Source organism: Populus euphratica, unplaced genomic scaffold, assembly GCF_000495115.2.
Source record: "Populus euphratica unplaced genomic scaffold, PopEup_1.0 scaffold610.1, whole genome shotgun sequence".
Classification (NCBI taxonomy): Eukaryota; Viridiplantae; Streptophyta; class Magnoliopsida; order Malpighiales; family Salicaceae; genus Populus; species Populus euphratica.
The window spans coordinates 56,421-71,200 of record NW_011500482.1 but is presented as its reverse complement, the minus strand read 5'-3'; the positions used below and the strand labels follow the sequence as shown (position 1 = coordinate 71,200).

The window sequence follows — 14,780 nt, the reverse complement described above, 5'->3', positions numbered from 1 at the left end:
AGGCTTAACCAAGGAGAAAAGATGGGAGGAGAAATGAATGGGATAAATTGCCTTACTAGGTTAGTTTATTGTGCTCATGTTATCAAATGCGAAAGGGTGACAAATATCGAAACCCTCTTGCAAGATAATTTTTTTATTAGGTAATTAAGTATGAGGAGATGTTATATTTTTTATTTAAAAAAGGTTGGCTTATTGCAGTAATTAAGTGTGACTTTACTTTTAATTTCCTTTAAATTTACTCCTGACCTACATGGAAAGAAAAAAAATAAAGTCATTATTTTTTGCAACCCTAATATAAATCCTGCAGCCGATAAAAACACAAATAAAAATATAAATCATGAGTATAATTTTTCTACAAAAAGATTGAAGTAAAGCCACCAATTAATTTTTTTTCATCAAACAAAACAAGGTAGCTTAAATTTAAAATCTATTTTTGTTTTGTTTTGAGATGTTTGTTAATAATTTAATAAGGTTTTTTTTATATATAATTCTACAATTTCTACTCCTTTTTTTTTTAGATCTGTTAATTCTACCAATTGCTTTTTGAATTCTTTTTATAGTGATTTTTTTCTAATTAGTTAGATATATTTTATCGGTTTATTTTGACTATGCTTGAATTTTTTTTATCATGTTTTGTTTTTAGTAGATCCACCAAAATTATCAATTTTTTCTCACAATATATGTTTTGATTTTAGGTTGAACCATAAACAAAATAAGAAAAAATAATTTTTTTATTAAAAAAATTGATAACTTCTAGCCTAGTAAACCAACTCCAATGTTTAATGTTAAAGTTATGGTTGAGCAATCTTAATATGCTTCAGTTTACAGGGAACGATGTGCTTTTTTGACTTATATAGAAAAATATCCAAATTCAGCTTATATATTTGACTCATTCTTTATTATTTTTTTGCTTTATTTCAAAGTTCTCAAACATAAATAATGCTTCACTTTAGCTAATGTTTTTTATATACTTTGTATGTTTATATTTGATAGGTATAAAGATCAACAACATTAAAGTAATGGATATATTATGGAGATGAAATTAATTTTATTGCTTTGACTCAATTTGATATTGTTCCAAACCTTTTACCTTATACAAAGGTTATTATATATTTATAATAAGTTATTTGAATACATCTAAATTATGCAGGTTTTGTGTTTACAACTAATGTACAATAAATTAAAACAAATATTATATCTTGTTGTATTAATTTTGTCATTATATGTTTATAGTAAGTTATTTGAATACATCTAAATTATGCAGGTTTTGTGTTTACAACTAATGTACAATAAATTAAAACAAATATTATATCTTGTTATATTAATTTTGGCTTTCCAACAAATAATCCTAGCTCCGCCCCTACATGTCATGACCTAAATTGTGAATTTAATAAGTTAATTTAGGTTGACCAAGATCAATTTGTATAGTGTTTTTTTTTTCAATCCCTATTTTTTGTTTTATTTTATTCTTTGGTGATTAAGTATTTCACAATTTTACTTGATTAAGTTAGACATATGTTAGAAAAATGGTGAACTTAAATTTTTTTGAGAGCCTAATTGAGTTCTTAACTGTTAGAAAAATGGTGAACTTAAAATTTTTTGAGAGCCTAATTGAGTTCTTAACAAAATATCTAAGTCATATATGGATTAACTTGATTAAATGAGCCATGTTAAGCCAACTTCAACACAATTGGAATTAAAACCTAGACCATGCAAGAAACTACGATACAATGCAAAGCTGGATAAATAGAAAGCACATGAACTTTGTTAATATGTTATTTTTTTTGCTTCAAATTGTTTGTTTTTCCAAAAATAATATTGGTATGTGATCAAATAAATATGCTAAATTGCATGACACATTATTTATGTGTGTGTATGTATATTTGTTTTTATTTATGACTAATATTTTTTATTTATTTTTATTAATATGTAATAGTCAATTAGTTTTATTGATCACGATGAACAAATTTTGAATGTGCATTTACAATTTTTTGTTATCTTATTAAGTCTAGTATCTAGATTTAGTATGGTTATCAAACTCAAATACATAAATTTAATGTTGTTGCCATGCCTAAATGCTTTTGTGCAGGGTTAACATGTTTACTAAATTCAAGTAATATAGATTAGATGTGATTACTAGTTAAAAATTATTTAGTTTAAATATGACTTTAACTTTTTTTTAATAGAACTCGCATGAAAATTATATATTTTTATTTTTTAAAAATTTAATTTATATTTTTTAAAAATTATACCTTAAAAAAAAATCACCAAACTATCAGACAAATACAATATTATATTGGCACAGACCCTGTACCATACCGTGACACTGATTTTGGGTGAATTTGGGAACACAAACTTCTGAGTAACCTGAAATTACACGCAATAAATATGTTTCAGATTTTCCTTGATCAATATTTGACTAAATACTTAACCGCCCCCTGACCCAATTCCATCAGCAGCCGTCCATCTGTAACACAACCCCACATGACCTGCCACGATCCACATAAATTCTAATCCACAAACCACGTGCACCCAATTATATCCACGTTTAATCCAAGCATCATGACTCACCCTTACGTGTAGCAAAATAAACACAAGTGTCCCAAAGGAAAGCGACAATTAAAATGACTGTCCACTCACATCTCCCCACGTGTACACATTAAAAATCAAAAAGAGAATCTAAACTGTTTATTTTCCTTGATTTTTAACCAATAAAAAAACTTCCTCAGAACGGCAAGAACCGCCGTTGTTCCTTTGTTTGGGTTTCCTCATAAATCGGCGAGGCGCATAGATAGATAGAGAATTGGTTTCCCAGCAAAAGCAGCTTTTGCTATAGATATTGCAAATTCGCAGTTTTTTCCGCGGTGGATTTGGATTCCCATCAAATACAGTAATAAAAATTTAATTTCCCAAAATCTTCGCAGTTATGATGCAGAGATTTGTTGACGCCGTCCTAGCTGTTACCAAAGAGTGAGTCCTCTTTCTCTCCCTCTCTCAAATCTTCTTCATTTCTCAAAATATATTTCTTTTAAGAAGAAAGATGAAAGCTCTGGGGGTTTTGATTATATTGTGATTGAAGCAGCTGCGATCAATTTTATTTAGGGTGGGTGGGTGAGTGGGCATGTAATTTAATTATGTTTTGATGAGTTATTTGGTGTTTAGAGCAGGTCGGTGAAGACGGTGACGTATGAGTCGTTGAACAATATTGCGAGGTTGATAAATGGAGTGTCTGCGATTTTGTTGACTATTTTGCCTGCAAAGGCTAATGTTCTTGAAGGTCTTCATGGATGGGAGCTCAGGCCTACTTTTCGCGGGCCTCGATTACCCCGCTGGATGGAGAAGTAAGCAGTCACTCTGTTTCTGCAGAATTAATTATCATATTTCTTGATCATTTGAGTCAATGACTTGTTGTTTTTAAACATCATATGTGCATAAAACCTGTTGTCCAACCCAGATGTCTCGAGTGTCAATACTCTGTCTTGTTAATCCATGCTGATAACCTCTTTTATTTGAGGTCCGTCCTAGCTTTGATGTTTACTGATTGAGGGAGTTCCCTTTTTACCATCTTAGCTGACCCTCCTAGTTAGTCCGTGCATTTAATAAAACCAACCCCTTCACCGTTAATTATATCCATGTGCATTCTTAGTTGCCCTCTTCCTCCTCTTCTCACCCTGTTCTTTTCTTTTTTTCCCTCTCTCTGATGACGGTAGTGGCGTGTCCTCTTTCAACAAATTCATTCATGAGCTACCCGTGGATTCTGATACTTCAAGCATGGATTATTCATCAACAGAGGAAGATGGTGATGGAATGTATCCTCCAACACCATCATCTCAATGCTCACGCATGTCTCGTGCAAGTACTTTCAGCAGGAATCGTGGGCATTCTACCGGGTGGACCATCTTCTTATTTTCATGGATTCTGTTTCCCTTAAGATTTCTGCTGGGAATTCCTATCCGTTTCTGTCGTTTATTTTACATTAGGAGGTCAACAGCCTCTCCTAGAGGAAGCCACCAGAATTCACCATTACACACCGTTAAGAAAATTCATTCGATAAGGGACCATGTCATCCACCGCACCACTGACAGGAGACGGGGAGTCATTGAGGTATTTGCGTGGACTTAACATGTCAGTTAACCTTTATTCTTTCGTTTTCTCTGCCTTTTGTATCCATTAACGTGCATGATCTTCACTTTTCCCTTTGATGTGTTAACAGGACCTCCATCTTGCAATCGAGGTTTTCATAGAAGTTATATTTGATTTTTTTCATAAAGCAGCACATTTTCTTCTTTCGCCATCAGAAGTTCTTAAGGCAATCTGTAGATGGTTTCTGTCTTGGACAAGGGGCAATGAAGATACCCATGGTGGTGTTTCAGATAGATCTATACCTGCTGCTACACTTGGAGAGGATGATCCAGCTCCTACAGAGACAAAAACTACTTTGCACAACTCTTTGAATACAGATGCTCGAACCTGCCAGGATGTTATAACTGAGCTTGGGTATTGCAGTGTTTTGCTTACTTTAGTTGCTTGTGTTCCTATTGCTATGCTTTTCATCTTCTTCAAGTTTATTATCTTCTTTCTGTTAATAGATACCCTTATGAAGCTATTCATGTGATCACTTCAGATGGATATGTTCTACTTCTGGAAAGAATTCCTAGGTATGGTTATTTCTTTTCCACATTGTTCTGTTACTTTGTATTTTAAATGCGTGCTGCCTGATCTGCAGTTTTACATTGCAGACGTGATTCTCGGAAAGCTGTTTACCTCCAACATGGGATATTGGATTCATCTATGGGGTGAGTTATTTGATCCTAATTCACACAAGGAAAGAGTGGTCTGGTTTATAATTTTTTTTTTTGGAGGGGTGTTGTCAAACTACTTTTCTATTCTATATTTGCTTGGAAAAATTGGATGTCATACTAAATCACCACCTTGATTAGCCCACTAATAATACATACCATGGTGGAAGTGGAAGTAAAAACTATTAGTTAAGAAAAAAAACCATATTGCTTCTTTAAAAAATATTTCAGAACACTATTTACAAGTTACCATGATTAATAATCTTGAAAGAATTTTTACCCTCAATTTTGTTCATATTTCATTGCTTTGTGTAACGTATGCTTGAACTGGATAACATATGTGCTGAGCATCTAAAGAAATAGAGATCATATGGTACTTTATGATTTTGAGACATATTGCTGTTCTGCCATTCATTCTTCATTGTACAGGTTGTATCACCTTAAGGTTCGCATGCTATATAAATTGACTGTCAGCTTGTCTCTTCTGGTTAGTATACCATCGGACGTTTATTTGACATATAAATTGAGATAATTCTATGTGTATGCTCCAAATGAGTAATGCATTTACAGAATGAAGACGGTCTCAACACAAACAAGTACCCCATATCCAAGCTACATGTAAAACAAATAACCAAAGCTTAAGAAATCCATTTGTTTAGTAATAGACTCCTCTTGTACCAGTAACATATCCTCTGATGCTTTCAACAAAAATATAATTTTCTACAGTCTGCATGTAAAATTGTATAACAAAACATTAAATTAGCTTAAGAAATCTAGTGTAAATTTCCTTGTGCCAATAATCTGCCCCCTGAGCCATAACATAGTTCAAACAGGTGAAGGAAGATTTTTTTCCTTGAATACTCTCCTGTTCCATCCTTCTGGAACTCGAAAATTAGCTAGCACCTAGTGATTGTCATATTTTAATTCATTTCCATTCTGATGTCCTGATGTGTATGGCATGGTGCAAGCATGTGTTATGTCCCGCTTCAAATTTAAATCTATTCGTCTCTCCCTCTCTCCAACTAGTGCATTATGATCTAGAGAAACTATTGCTAGTTGATTAAGTTTATCTATCTGTGCAATCTTCATATGGAAGAACCTGAAAAATCTGACTCCCAGGAATTGCATAAAAAAAATTAGTATATTGCATGTGAAAATTAGTCTCCCACCTTTGCATCAATTATAGTTTTCATATCTGTTTGTTGAACTTGAATACCTAGAATATAGACTATTTCTTGGAGCTCTATGGGAGTCGTGAAATATAGAAGCAGGGATGTTCAAATAGGAATTGATAATTTTCTTTATGTCTGCCCAATTTGGAATTCTGCCTAGGTATGCAAAGTAGAGACATATTTTTACATGCTTTAACAAAGTTGGTTAATCATATGAAGAGAGTTGGTAGTCATTCATATATACAACTTCTGCTAATACATTGGTGGATGCTTTACTTATCTTCACCTTCCTTGTATATGAAACTTGTGAATTTCGTTCATTTAATCAAATTGCTTATTTTTTCTTGGTTGGACTATCCCTCTCCCCCTCTCTCCCATCTTTATTATCCGTGGACTTTTTTTTTGCTTGTTCACTTTCTTATTTTGTTGTGCAGTTGGGTGTCGAATGGGGTTGTTGGAAGTCCAGCTTTTGCAGCATATGATCAAGGTATGCATGCTGTAACTTTTGTTCTGAAACTGTCTGAAGTCGTTGTGATACATTATGATTGAAGAAGTGGTTATTTTTTATTTTACAGGATATGATGTTTTCCTTGGGAACTTTCGTGGTTTGGTTTCTAGAGAGCATATTGAAAAGAAAATTTCCTCGCAGAAGTATGTTGACTTGATCATTTATTACTTTCATCACGAAATAATGTCTTCTTTTCATTTCTAATTTGGATAAATAAATCTGCAAGATTTAGAAAACTGTGTCAGTGAAAATTAATAGAAAAGTATCAACAATTCCCACTTTCCTGCGTATACCGTGTAGTCATGAAAATGGAATAACTTGAAGCAGGTATTGGCGGTATTCCATCAATGAGCATGGGACAGAGGATATTCCAGCAATGATTGAGAAGATTCACGAGGTTAAAAGTGCTGAATTGAAAATTAGCCAGCCTGATCTCGAGGAAGAAACAAACGATGATCAACGTTATAAACTTTGTGCAATCTCCCATAGCTTGGGAGGAGCTGCCATGTTGATGTATGTTATAACAAGCCGGATTGAAGAGAAGTCCCATAGACTATCTCGATTGATTTTGTTGTCACCTGCTGGCTTCCATCATGATTCCTCCTTAGTCTTTACAGCTTTTGAGTACATGTTCCTACCTTTGGCTCCTATTCTGGCATGTTTCGTTCCTGCCTTTTACATACCAACAAGATTCTTCCGCATGTTGCTAAACAAATTGGCTCGGGACTTCCATAACTACCCTGCAGTTGGAGGGCTGGTTCAAACCCTTATGAGTTATGTTGTTGGTGGAGACAGCTCAAATTGGGTGGGCGTAATAGGTTTACCACACTATAACATGAATGACATGCCAGGAGTTTCCATTTATGTGGCTCACCACCTTGCACAAATGAAACGTGCAAAGAAATTTAGAATGTATGATTATGGAAGTGCATCTGCCAACATGGATGCGTATGGATTTCCAGAACCATTGGACTTGGGTGAAAATTATGGGTTCATTGATATTCCAGTTGATTTGGTTGCTGGAAAAAAGGACAACGTGATTCGGCCTTCAATGGTAAGAAAGCATTATAAGTTGATGAAGGAAGCTGGTGTGGAAGTATCATATACTGAATTTGAATATGCTCACTTGGATTTCACCTTCTCCCACCATGAAGAGCTGTTAGCCTATGTGATGTCACGTTTGCTGCTTGTTGAACCAGCTCAGAAGCAGCTACGAAATGAGAAATCTTTACGGTTGAGGAGAAAAGGACAAACAAATTTTTAATAGACAGTGAATATTGCGCTTTGCCTGCCTTTTTTTCGCAGCAGGAGGTGCTGTATCTAAAGAAGCAGGTTGTTGTTGTACATGATTTACTTGAGTATACATCCTTCAATTCAATGTAATTAGTGGTAGAGCTGCAGTATATATATATGTGTGTGTGTCCACCATTTTCCCAGCTAGTTTTGTTGGAGGAGAAGAATGGTGCTGCTTTACAGATGCTTTAGCGATGTTGTTTGTAACCTTAAAACTCCATAATATAGGTTTTGAAGATTTTTTTCTTCGTACGTTCCATCATCGGATGATCCGATTCAGGCAGTGGACAGCTGCGTTGTTTTATGTCAGCGAAAAACCTTGTCTTAATCTGATATGTACAAGGTGAGGATCTTTCTTGTTTGCTTGCTATCGTCAGCTTTTTGAAAGAATGTCTTCAGCGTGTTTCGGCTTCTTCTTGTGCTGTTTGATTATAAATTATGATGGTGTGTTAATTTTTATTCTGATGTTATTTGAATTAAATTTTCTCTAATGCACATAAATTTATTGCTAGATTTTTAGTTAAATTGATAAAAAAAGATACTGACAGTAAACTTATTATAGGTTTTTTTGTAGGTAAATTAATTTAAATGGTACAATTATTCCGATTAAATTTTCTTGCTTGTGTACTATGGTGATATTAATTTTTTGTTTGCTTTGATTAAAAATTGTTGTGCTTATATTGTGAACATGATATAATCTGGAACCCTTTGGAGTTATCCTCCCTCTACACTTGGAAGAAATAGAATAAATAAATAAATATAGTAATAATTTAATTGTTCATTATTATTGTAAATATGAGAGAAAATAATTTTTTTAAGAAAAAAATAAATTAACTTACATGTTCACCAAAATTTTTTTTTTAACTAATCAATTATTTATATGAATAAAGTATTATAATTATTAAGAACTCAACAATATTTTTTTTTTAAATTCGATTTAAAGAGAATGTAATTGAGCTTTTACGCTTTCATGTTATCACTTGATTCATTTTATTACTACACGAATAAATTCAATTCAAAATAAAAACTTTTAAAAAATACATATTAGACTGAAGAGTATTGGTCATTTATTTCACTTCTATATTTAATCTTGAGGTCTTGCTAGAGATATGAATAGTGATAGATAATTATATAATGATATTCTTTTAACAAGATAAGAGAATTTATACTCTTATTTATTTGGAATAATTACAAAAAAAAACCCTTGTATAGTTTAATTGTATTTTCATTTTGTCATTTTACTTTAAAAAAATTACACTTTATAGTCAAATAAAAAAACAATGCATGTGTGTATATGTTAAAAGCACACTTGTTTATAGATAAATCATGTTAAAACCAACAGAAGATAACTTTAAAAACTCAATTAAAATGATTGAGCCCTTAAAAATTTATCAATTGAAAACTAGGGTACTAAATTAAAACTATTAAAAAACTAAGGACTAGACATAATAAAGACAAAATTATATCTTATTATTTGATAGTTAGATTCAAAAAATCAATTGAAAACTAGATTCATGCTTTTCAATAACAAATAACTAGGCTGAATGATTAAAGAAGGAGGATGATAAGATTAAAAGCTTATAAATATATGTGAAACAAGTCTCTTAAGTTGGTTGTTTAGGAGACTGCAATGTTTAAGTAATAAAACGAAATATAAAAAGACATAATCTTTTGTGATGTATTTTACATTCATCGTTATGATGAAAATTAAGATGTGTATGCAAAAATATCTGGAGGTAATGTTCACACCTACCTTATTATTCATTTCCTCATGTATATCCCTAAACTACATTAACTTTTATGGTGTTAAAAGAAAAAAATAGGAAAAGGACAATAATATATAGGCATATAACAATTATTTGCATTTCTAGCTCCTAGTAAGTGTGTTTGACATTATAGCTAAAATGCTGTTTGTCAAAAAATTAATTTTTTTGGTTTTTTTAAATTGTTTTGATGAGTTGATATTAAAAATAAATTAAAAAAATATTATTTTAAGGCAGTTCTAAACAAAATCACTTTGAAAAACAACCGTTACTGTAATGCCAAATACACTCTAAGTGGTGGTGGTGTCTTGTTCAAGGAGAAGAGATGTTGTTTCATACTTAATTTTAAAATGAGTTTAATGTGATTAATGTTACTAAAATGAGCCTAATTATGATATAATTATGTAGGTGCACGAAAAGTAAATGAAAGCACTCAAAATTGGGGTATATATGCCATCTATGTTTATTGCTTAAATAAGCCTAGTTATAATATAATTATATAGGTACACAAAAAGTAAATGGAAGCACTCAAAATTAAAGCATATATGCCTAAGTCTACTACCTCATTTGCTAGAAAGAGACCCTAAGCCTACTATAAAGTTACTAGGGCTTTTAAGCTTGTTGAGTTAGTTGATAGTTATGCCATATCCATTGGGAATTAGAGGAAGTCATGCCATCCTTTCTAGGTATAATGTTTTATGGAGCTATATAATGTGATAAGACAAAACTAAAAGATATATAACATCTAGGTTTGATCTTAGGTGTGCATTCTAGCCTATTAACTTTTAGGTTTAAGTTATATCTCATGTCATATGTCTTTAAGCATGGTCCATATCTCATATATTGTGTTTAAAAGCTTAGGTTATAGGTATAAATCCTAGATCCATTATGATAAAATAATGGAAAGACTTGATCAACCACTCTTTGTATTCATGTTATTTTATAGTCGGGCTAGTGCTTGCTCTTGTATTTTTTTTTTTGTTTAGTTGCTTGGGGTCTTGTCATTTAGAGAATGTAATTATACCTGAACAAAGTTGTTTCTTGTAATTGGGTTGGAGAATGTCTTTATACCTCTATAAATTCATGCCTTGTATCTTGAATGAATAATATCTTTATACTTGAGCAAAGTTTTATCTTGTACTTAGAGTGGAGGATGTCTTTTGTATATGAAAAAATTTGATCCTTATACTAGGTCGAATAATATAGTTATACCAGGGCAAGGTGTATGTATGTATTAACTAAATAAAAAGGAAATAATTTCACAATATAAAGTTTTTATATGTTTTGGCTATATCTACAATTACAAGCAAATATAAAAAAATAATAAGAACAATACAAATGTATAGAACTCTAAGCCCAAATATTAAGTACTTTTAATAATTATAATATATAATAAATTATTCTTTAACAAAAAGAGAAGAAGGCACTAATGTATGGAAAATATATCATCATCATAAGGAATAGTAAATTAGAATACGAACTCATAAGGTTCTTTTTTTTTCCAAGAAAAAACCAATCATAAACTTTAAAGGATTCCTTGATTCAATATAAAGCCCTTATACAATTAAGATTTGTTGAATTCATGTCATATATTTAACAATCTTCGTATTAATGTAATTCCCTTGAAAATCAAATCTCTTTGCATTCTCCATTAAGTCCTTCAAAGTTATATTATATTATGGTTATTAGTTAAAGAAATTAAGTATAAATATTGCATTTCATGGGAAAAAATTGAATTTATTAATATATTAGTATATATATTCTTTTAGGATAAGTATGTTAGTCCTTTAGGTGGGAGTTATTCTTAGTGATGTCGTTATCTTTTATTTGAACTTCTAGATTGTACTAGATTATAAGGTTCTAATGGATTGGTAGGTTTTTTATTTTATAACATGGTTGTGTCATTATTTTTTATTAAATTGAGGAATTGGATGATTATCCTTAGGCACAAGGTCTTGGACTTTTTTTTAAGATTAAACCAAACTATTTCTAACCTTGTTTTATAGGTTAGTGAAAATCATTTATCATTGGGTTAAAGATCCGTATGCATTGTATAAATTTATAGGGGTTAACACATTTTTTTAGGGTAGGCTTTTTTGATAACTTAATAAGGCTAAAAAAATGTTGATTTTGTCAAAATAAATAAAAAAGAATGAAAGCCCAAATTGAATACCACTCAGATTATCCCAGTCAATATTAGAAAAAAAATGTTATCACTAATTCAAAATTCATGTGTCTTAGGTGGTTAGATTTATCATAAACACATTCAATCCATATACAAAATTAGGTCAAGATAGCCTAAATGGACTTATGAAATAAATCATGTAATTTTAAGGTGATTAAGATTTTCTCTTTAATGCAAGTTGTTGAATTTATCAAATCTCTTTGAACTAATGTAGTTTTTTAAGTTTTCATCATTGAATAAAATTGGATTGCAACTCCATTAATGTCATGCAAAAAATAATGCAAAGAGATTGATTAGTACTTAAAAGTGTATTTTTATTAAGGTTTTATGTCATCATTTTGCACTTGAAGTATTAATAACTCCTTAATTAAAAAAATATTTTATAATAATATATTTAATAATATAAGATACCTTTAATTTGTGGTAAATATTTATTTAAAATGCAAGCCGATCACATAAATGAAAGGATTGATTGATGAGTTTAAGAACTGAAATTGAAAGGATAAAGAGATGTCCAAACTTAGAAAAGAGATGTTGGTGCAGTCCAAACCGAAACATTGTTCGGTAATTGGATCATATCTAGAGTTGTAGATCTCGGATTTAGGTCTACTTTATATGGATGGAAAAGTAAGACATATGTCTATAACTTTCATGGGAGCCTAAGATTTAAAAATGTTATTTTCAAGTCCAAATTGTAGCAACAATAAAGAAGTTTGAATCTATCTTGTAGCCCGAGCACTGTTCAGTGTTTGACCCGTATCTGGAGTTCTAGAGGTCCAAATGACCTCCATTGTTTTTTCTGGAAAGCTTAGACAATTTCCTACAACTTTCATGTTTTCAAGTGGTTCTAATTCTAACATTATCAATGACATTTTGGGCAGACAAGAGAAGATAAGGATTGTCACCAAGTCAAGAGTTGACCACCCACTCATCAATTAGTCATCAAATCAATAGTTCCTAATTTTGGCTTATAAAAGGAGGCATTTACCATGCATTTAGGCATCTTGGTCTCGAGATCAAGATCATTCTTTTGCTTTCTCTGACACCTGAGCTATGAAAGGAACTTGTTTTGTTGTTAAAATAAGCTATAAGTATGAATGCCTGACAATATTTACAAGTATTAGTATTATTTGAATAAGATCACTAATGTAATCATGTTAACAATTTATAATGTGATTGGAACCTCCTTTGTGTGTGGTTTTCATTTGAGTAATAAGAATTTATACTATACTTGTTTGACATACCATTAGTGGATCTTTTAACTTTGACATTTATTGTTATCATTATTTAGTCCTTACATTAATTTTCCATCTCAAAGTTGTCATCAACTTCTTCTTATTCTTCTTCTATTACTACAACTACAACTACAACTACAACTACAACTACTACTACTACTACTATTATTGTTACTATTGTTATTGTTATTGTTCTATTATTGTTATATATAATTTATACAATCAATCTCCTTGTGGTTCGACCTCAGTTTTGTCGAATTATTTATTACTTCAACACTCCTACACTTAGAAAAAAAAATCAATCTTCTGGTCGTGTTAGAGATCAATATGAACATGTTTAACAAAAGTGTACAATCATGATAAAGGGTTGAGAATTGTTTAAGGAACTGATGGTCAACATCATTTCACTAAGAAAAGTTTTAGGAGCTTTATCTTTATCTATAAATTAAGGGGCAAAGTAAGGAACAGAAGGAGTCAATTTAAGAAGAGAATAGAAAAGGATAAAAAAGAAGAAGAGGAAATAAAAGGAGAGAAATAGAAAGAAAAAATCCAAAAACCTAAAAAAGAAAAAAGAAAAAAAGGTTTTTGGTTACAAATGGAAGTGTTCTAAGTTAGAAAGTAACATTAGGGAAATAAGAAGAAGATGAGAGAAAAAAAAAGAATTAAAAGAGAAAAAAGGTAAAAATCTAAAGAGAAAAAGAAATTCAAAGTAGAGAGAAAAAACCACTTGAAAACTATACCATCGTCAATACACCACCATCTTTACCACCATAATAGCTCCTTTCTAATCTAGAACTAGCCCTAAGGAAGCAAGATCCGTCCTTTTTTTCTTCTCCTTTTTACTATAGATTTTTGCATGGTTTTTATTTTAAAAAAAGTAAATAATGAACATGTTGCTATAGTCACATTTCATTCTTGTATTTTTATTTTTATTTTATTTTAATTTGCTTATGTTAATATTATTTTTATTCCAAAAAAACTATGTACTTGTCTTTGCAGGTATATATGTGTATAAATATTTATGTTAAGCTTAAGTTTTAACGGCTAGGTCAAAATGTTTCCTGGTTTTTAAAGATCAAAGTAGGTCAAGAAAGATATTTTTAACCTTAAAACATGTTCATTAATGAGTAATACATTTTTGTCAAGTTAGCATCATATTTTGATTTGAATTTTATCGATTAGGTTAAAATATCTTCTAATTTTAGGGACTAATATAAACCTTTGGTTGCTATTTTAAAATAAAAAAGGTTCATAACAAGTCCATAGGTCTTCTCTGAGTAAGGATCAATATCTGATCCATGTTTGTTTACTGAAAATTGGTTTTCAAGAAATTATTTTTCAAATTTTTTTATGTTTATTTGTCATTAGGAATGTTGGTTAACAGAAAATATTTTCTAGTCAAAGAAAAATTTAGCTTAGTTTCCAGAAAAGAATTTTCCTGGAAACTTTGGGCGAAAAACACTTTTTGAAAGTTGTGAAAAATTTAGAAATGTCATATTATTTACTAATTATATCAAATTTGATCCTCAAATTTTTGATTGCTATATATATTTTGTTTTGAATATTTATTTTTCAATTTTATCTCTTAAAATTTAATTTTTATATTAACTTTGGTCTTCATTTTTATAATTGTTTTTTGTTTTTTTCTTATCATTTTTTTTATTAAAATTTTTTATTTATCAAATTTGATCTTCATTCTTTTGATTGTTACCTATTTTATTTGAAATAATTTATGAAATGTTAACTATTATTATTTTAATTTCTTCATCTTTTATTTTTTATTTTTTTATATTTGATCTCTATTATTTTGATTATTATTTATTTT

The 14,780-nt window shown here is 30.5% G+C and overlaps 1 protein-coding gene across 2 annotated transcripts; it reads left to right on the top strand.

The window, feature by feature from the left end:
* Nucleotides 1-2,712: 2,712 nt before the first annotated feature.
* LOC105114953 (lipase 3-like) lies at nucleotides 2,713-8,184 on the top strand. Of its 2 annotated transcripts, none has more exons than XM_011011692.1 (9): nucleotides 2,713-2,970; nucleotides 3,168-3,341; nucleotides 3,711-4,104; nucleotides 4,214-4,497; nucleotides 4,590-4,658; nucleotides 4,740-4,796; nucleotides 6,406-6,458; nucleotides 6,547-6,622; nucleotides 6,807-8,184. In XM_011011692.1, the coding sequence occupies exons 1-9, from the start codon at nucleotides 2,927-2,929 to the stop codon at nucleotides 7,741-7,743; spliced, it is 2,088 nt and encodes a 695-aa protein (XP_011009994.1). In that variant the 5' UTR covers nucleotides 2,713-2,926; the 3' UTR covers nucleotides 7,744-8,184. The 2 variants fall into 2 exon arrangements, with proteins under 2 accessions (XP_011009994.1, XP_011009993.1); XM_011011691.1 differs by having other exon boundaries at nucleotides 6,804-8,184.
* Nucleotides 8,185-14,780: the final 6,596 nt, after the last annotated feature.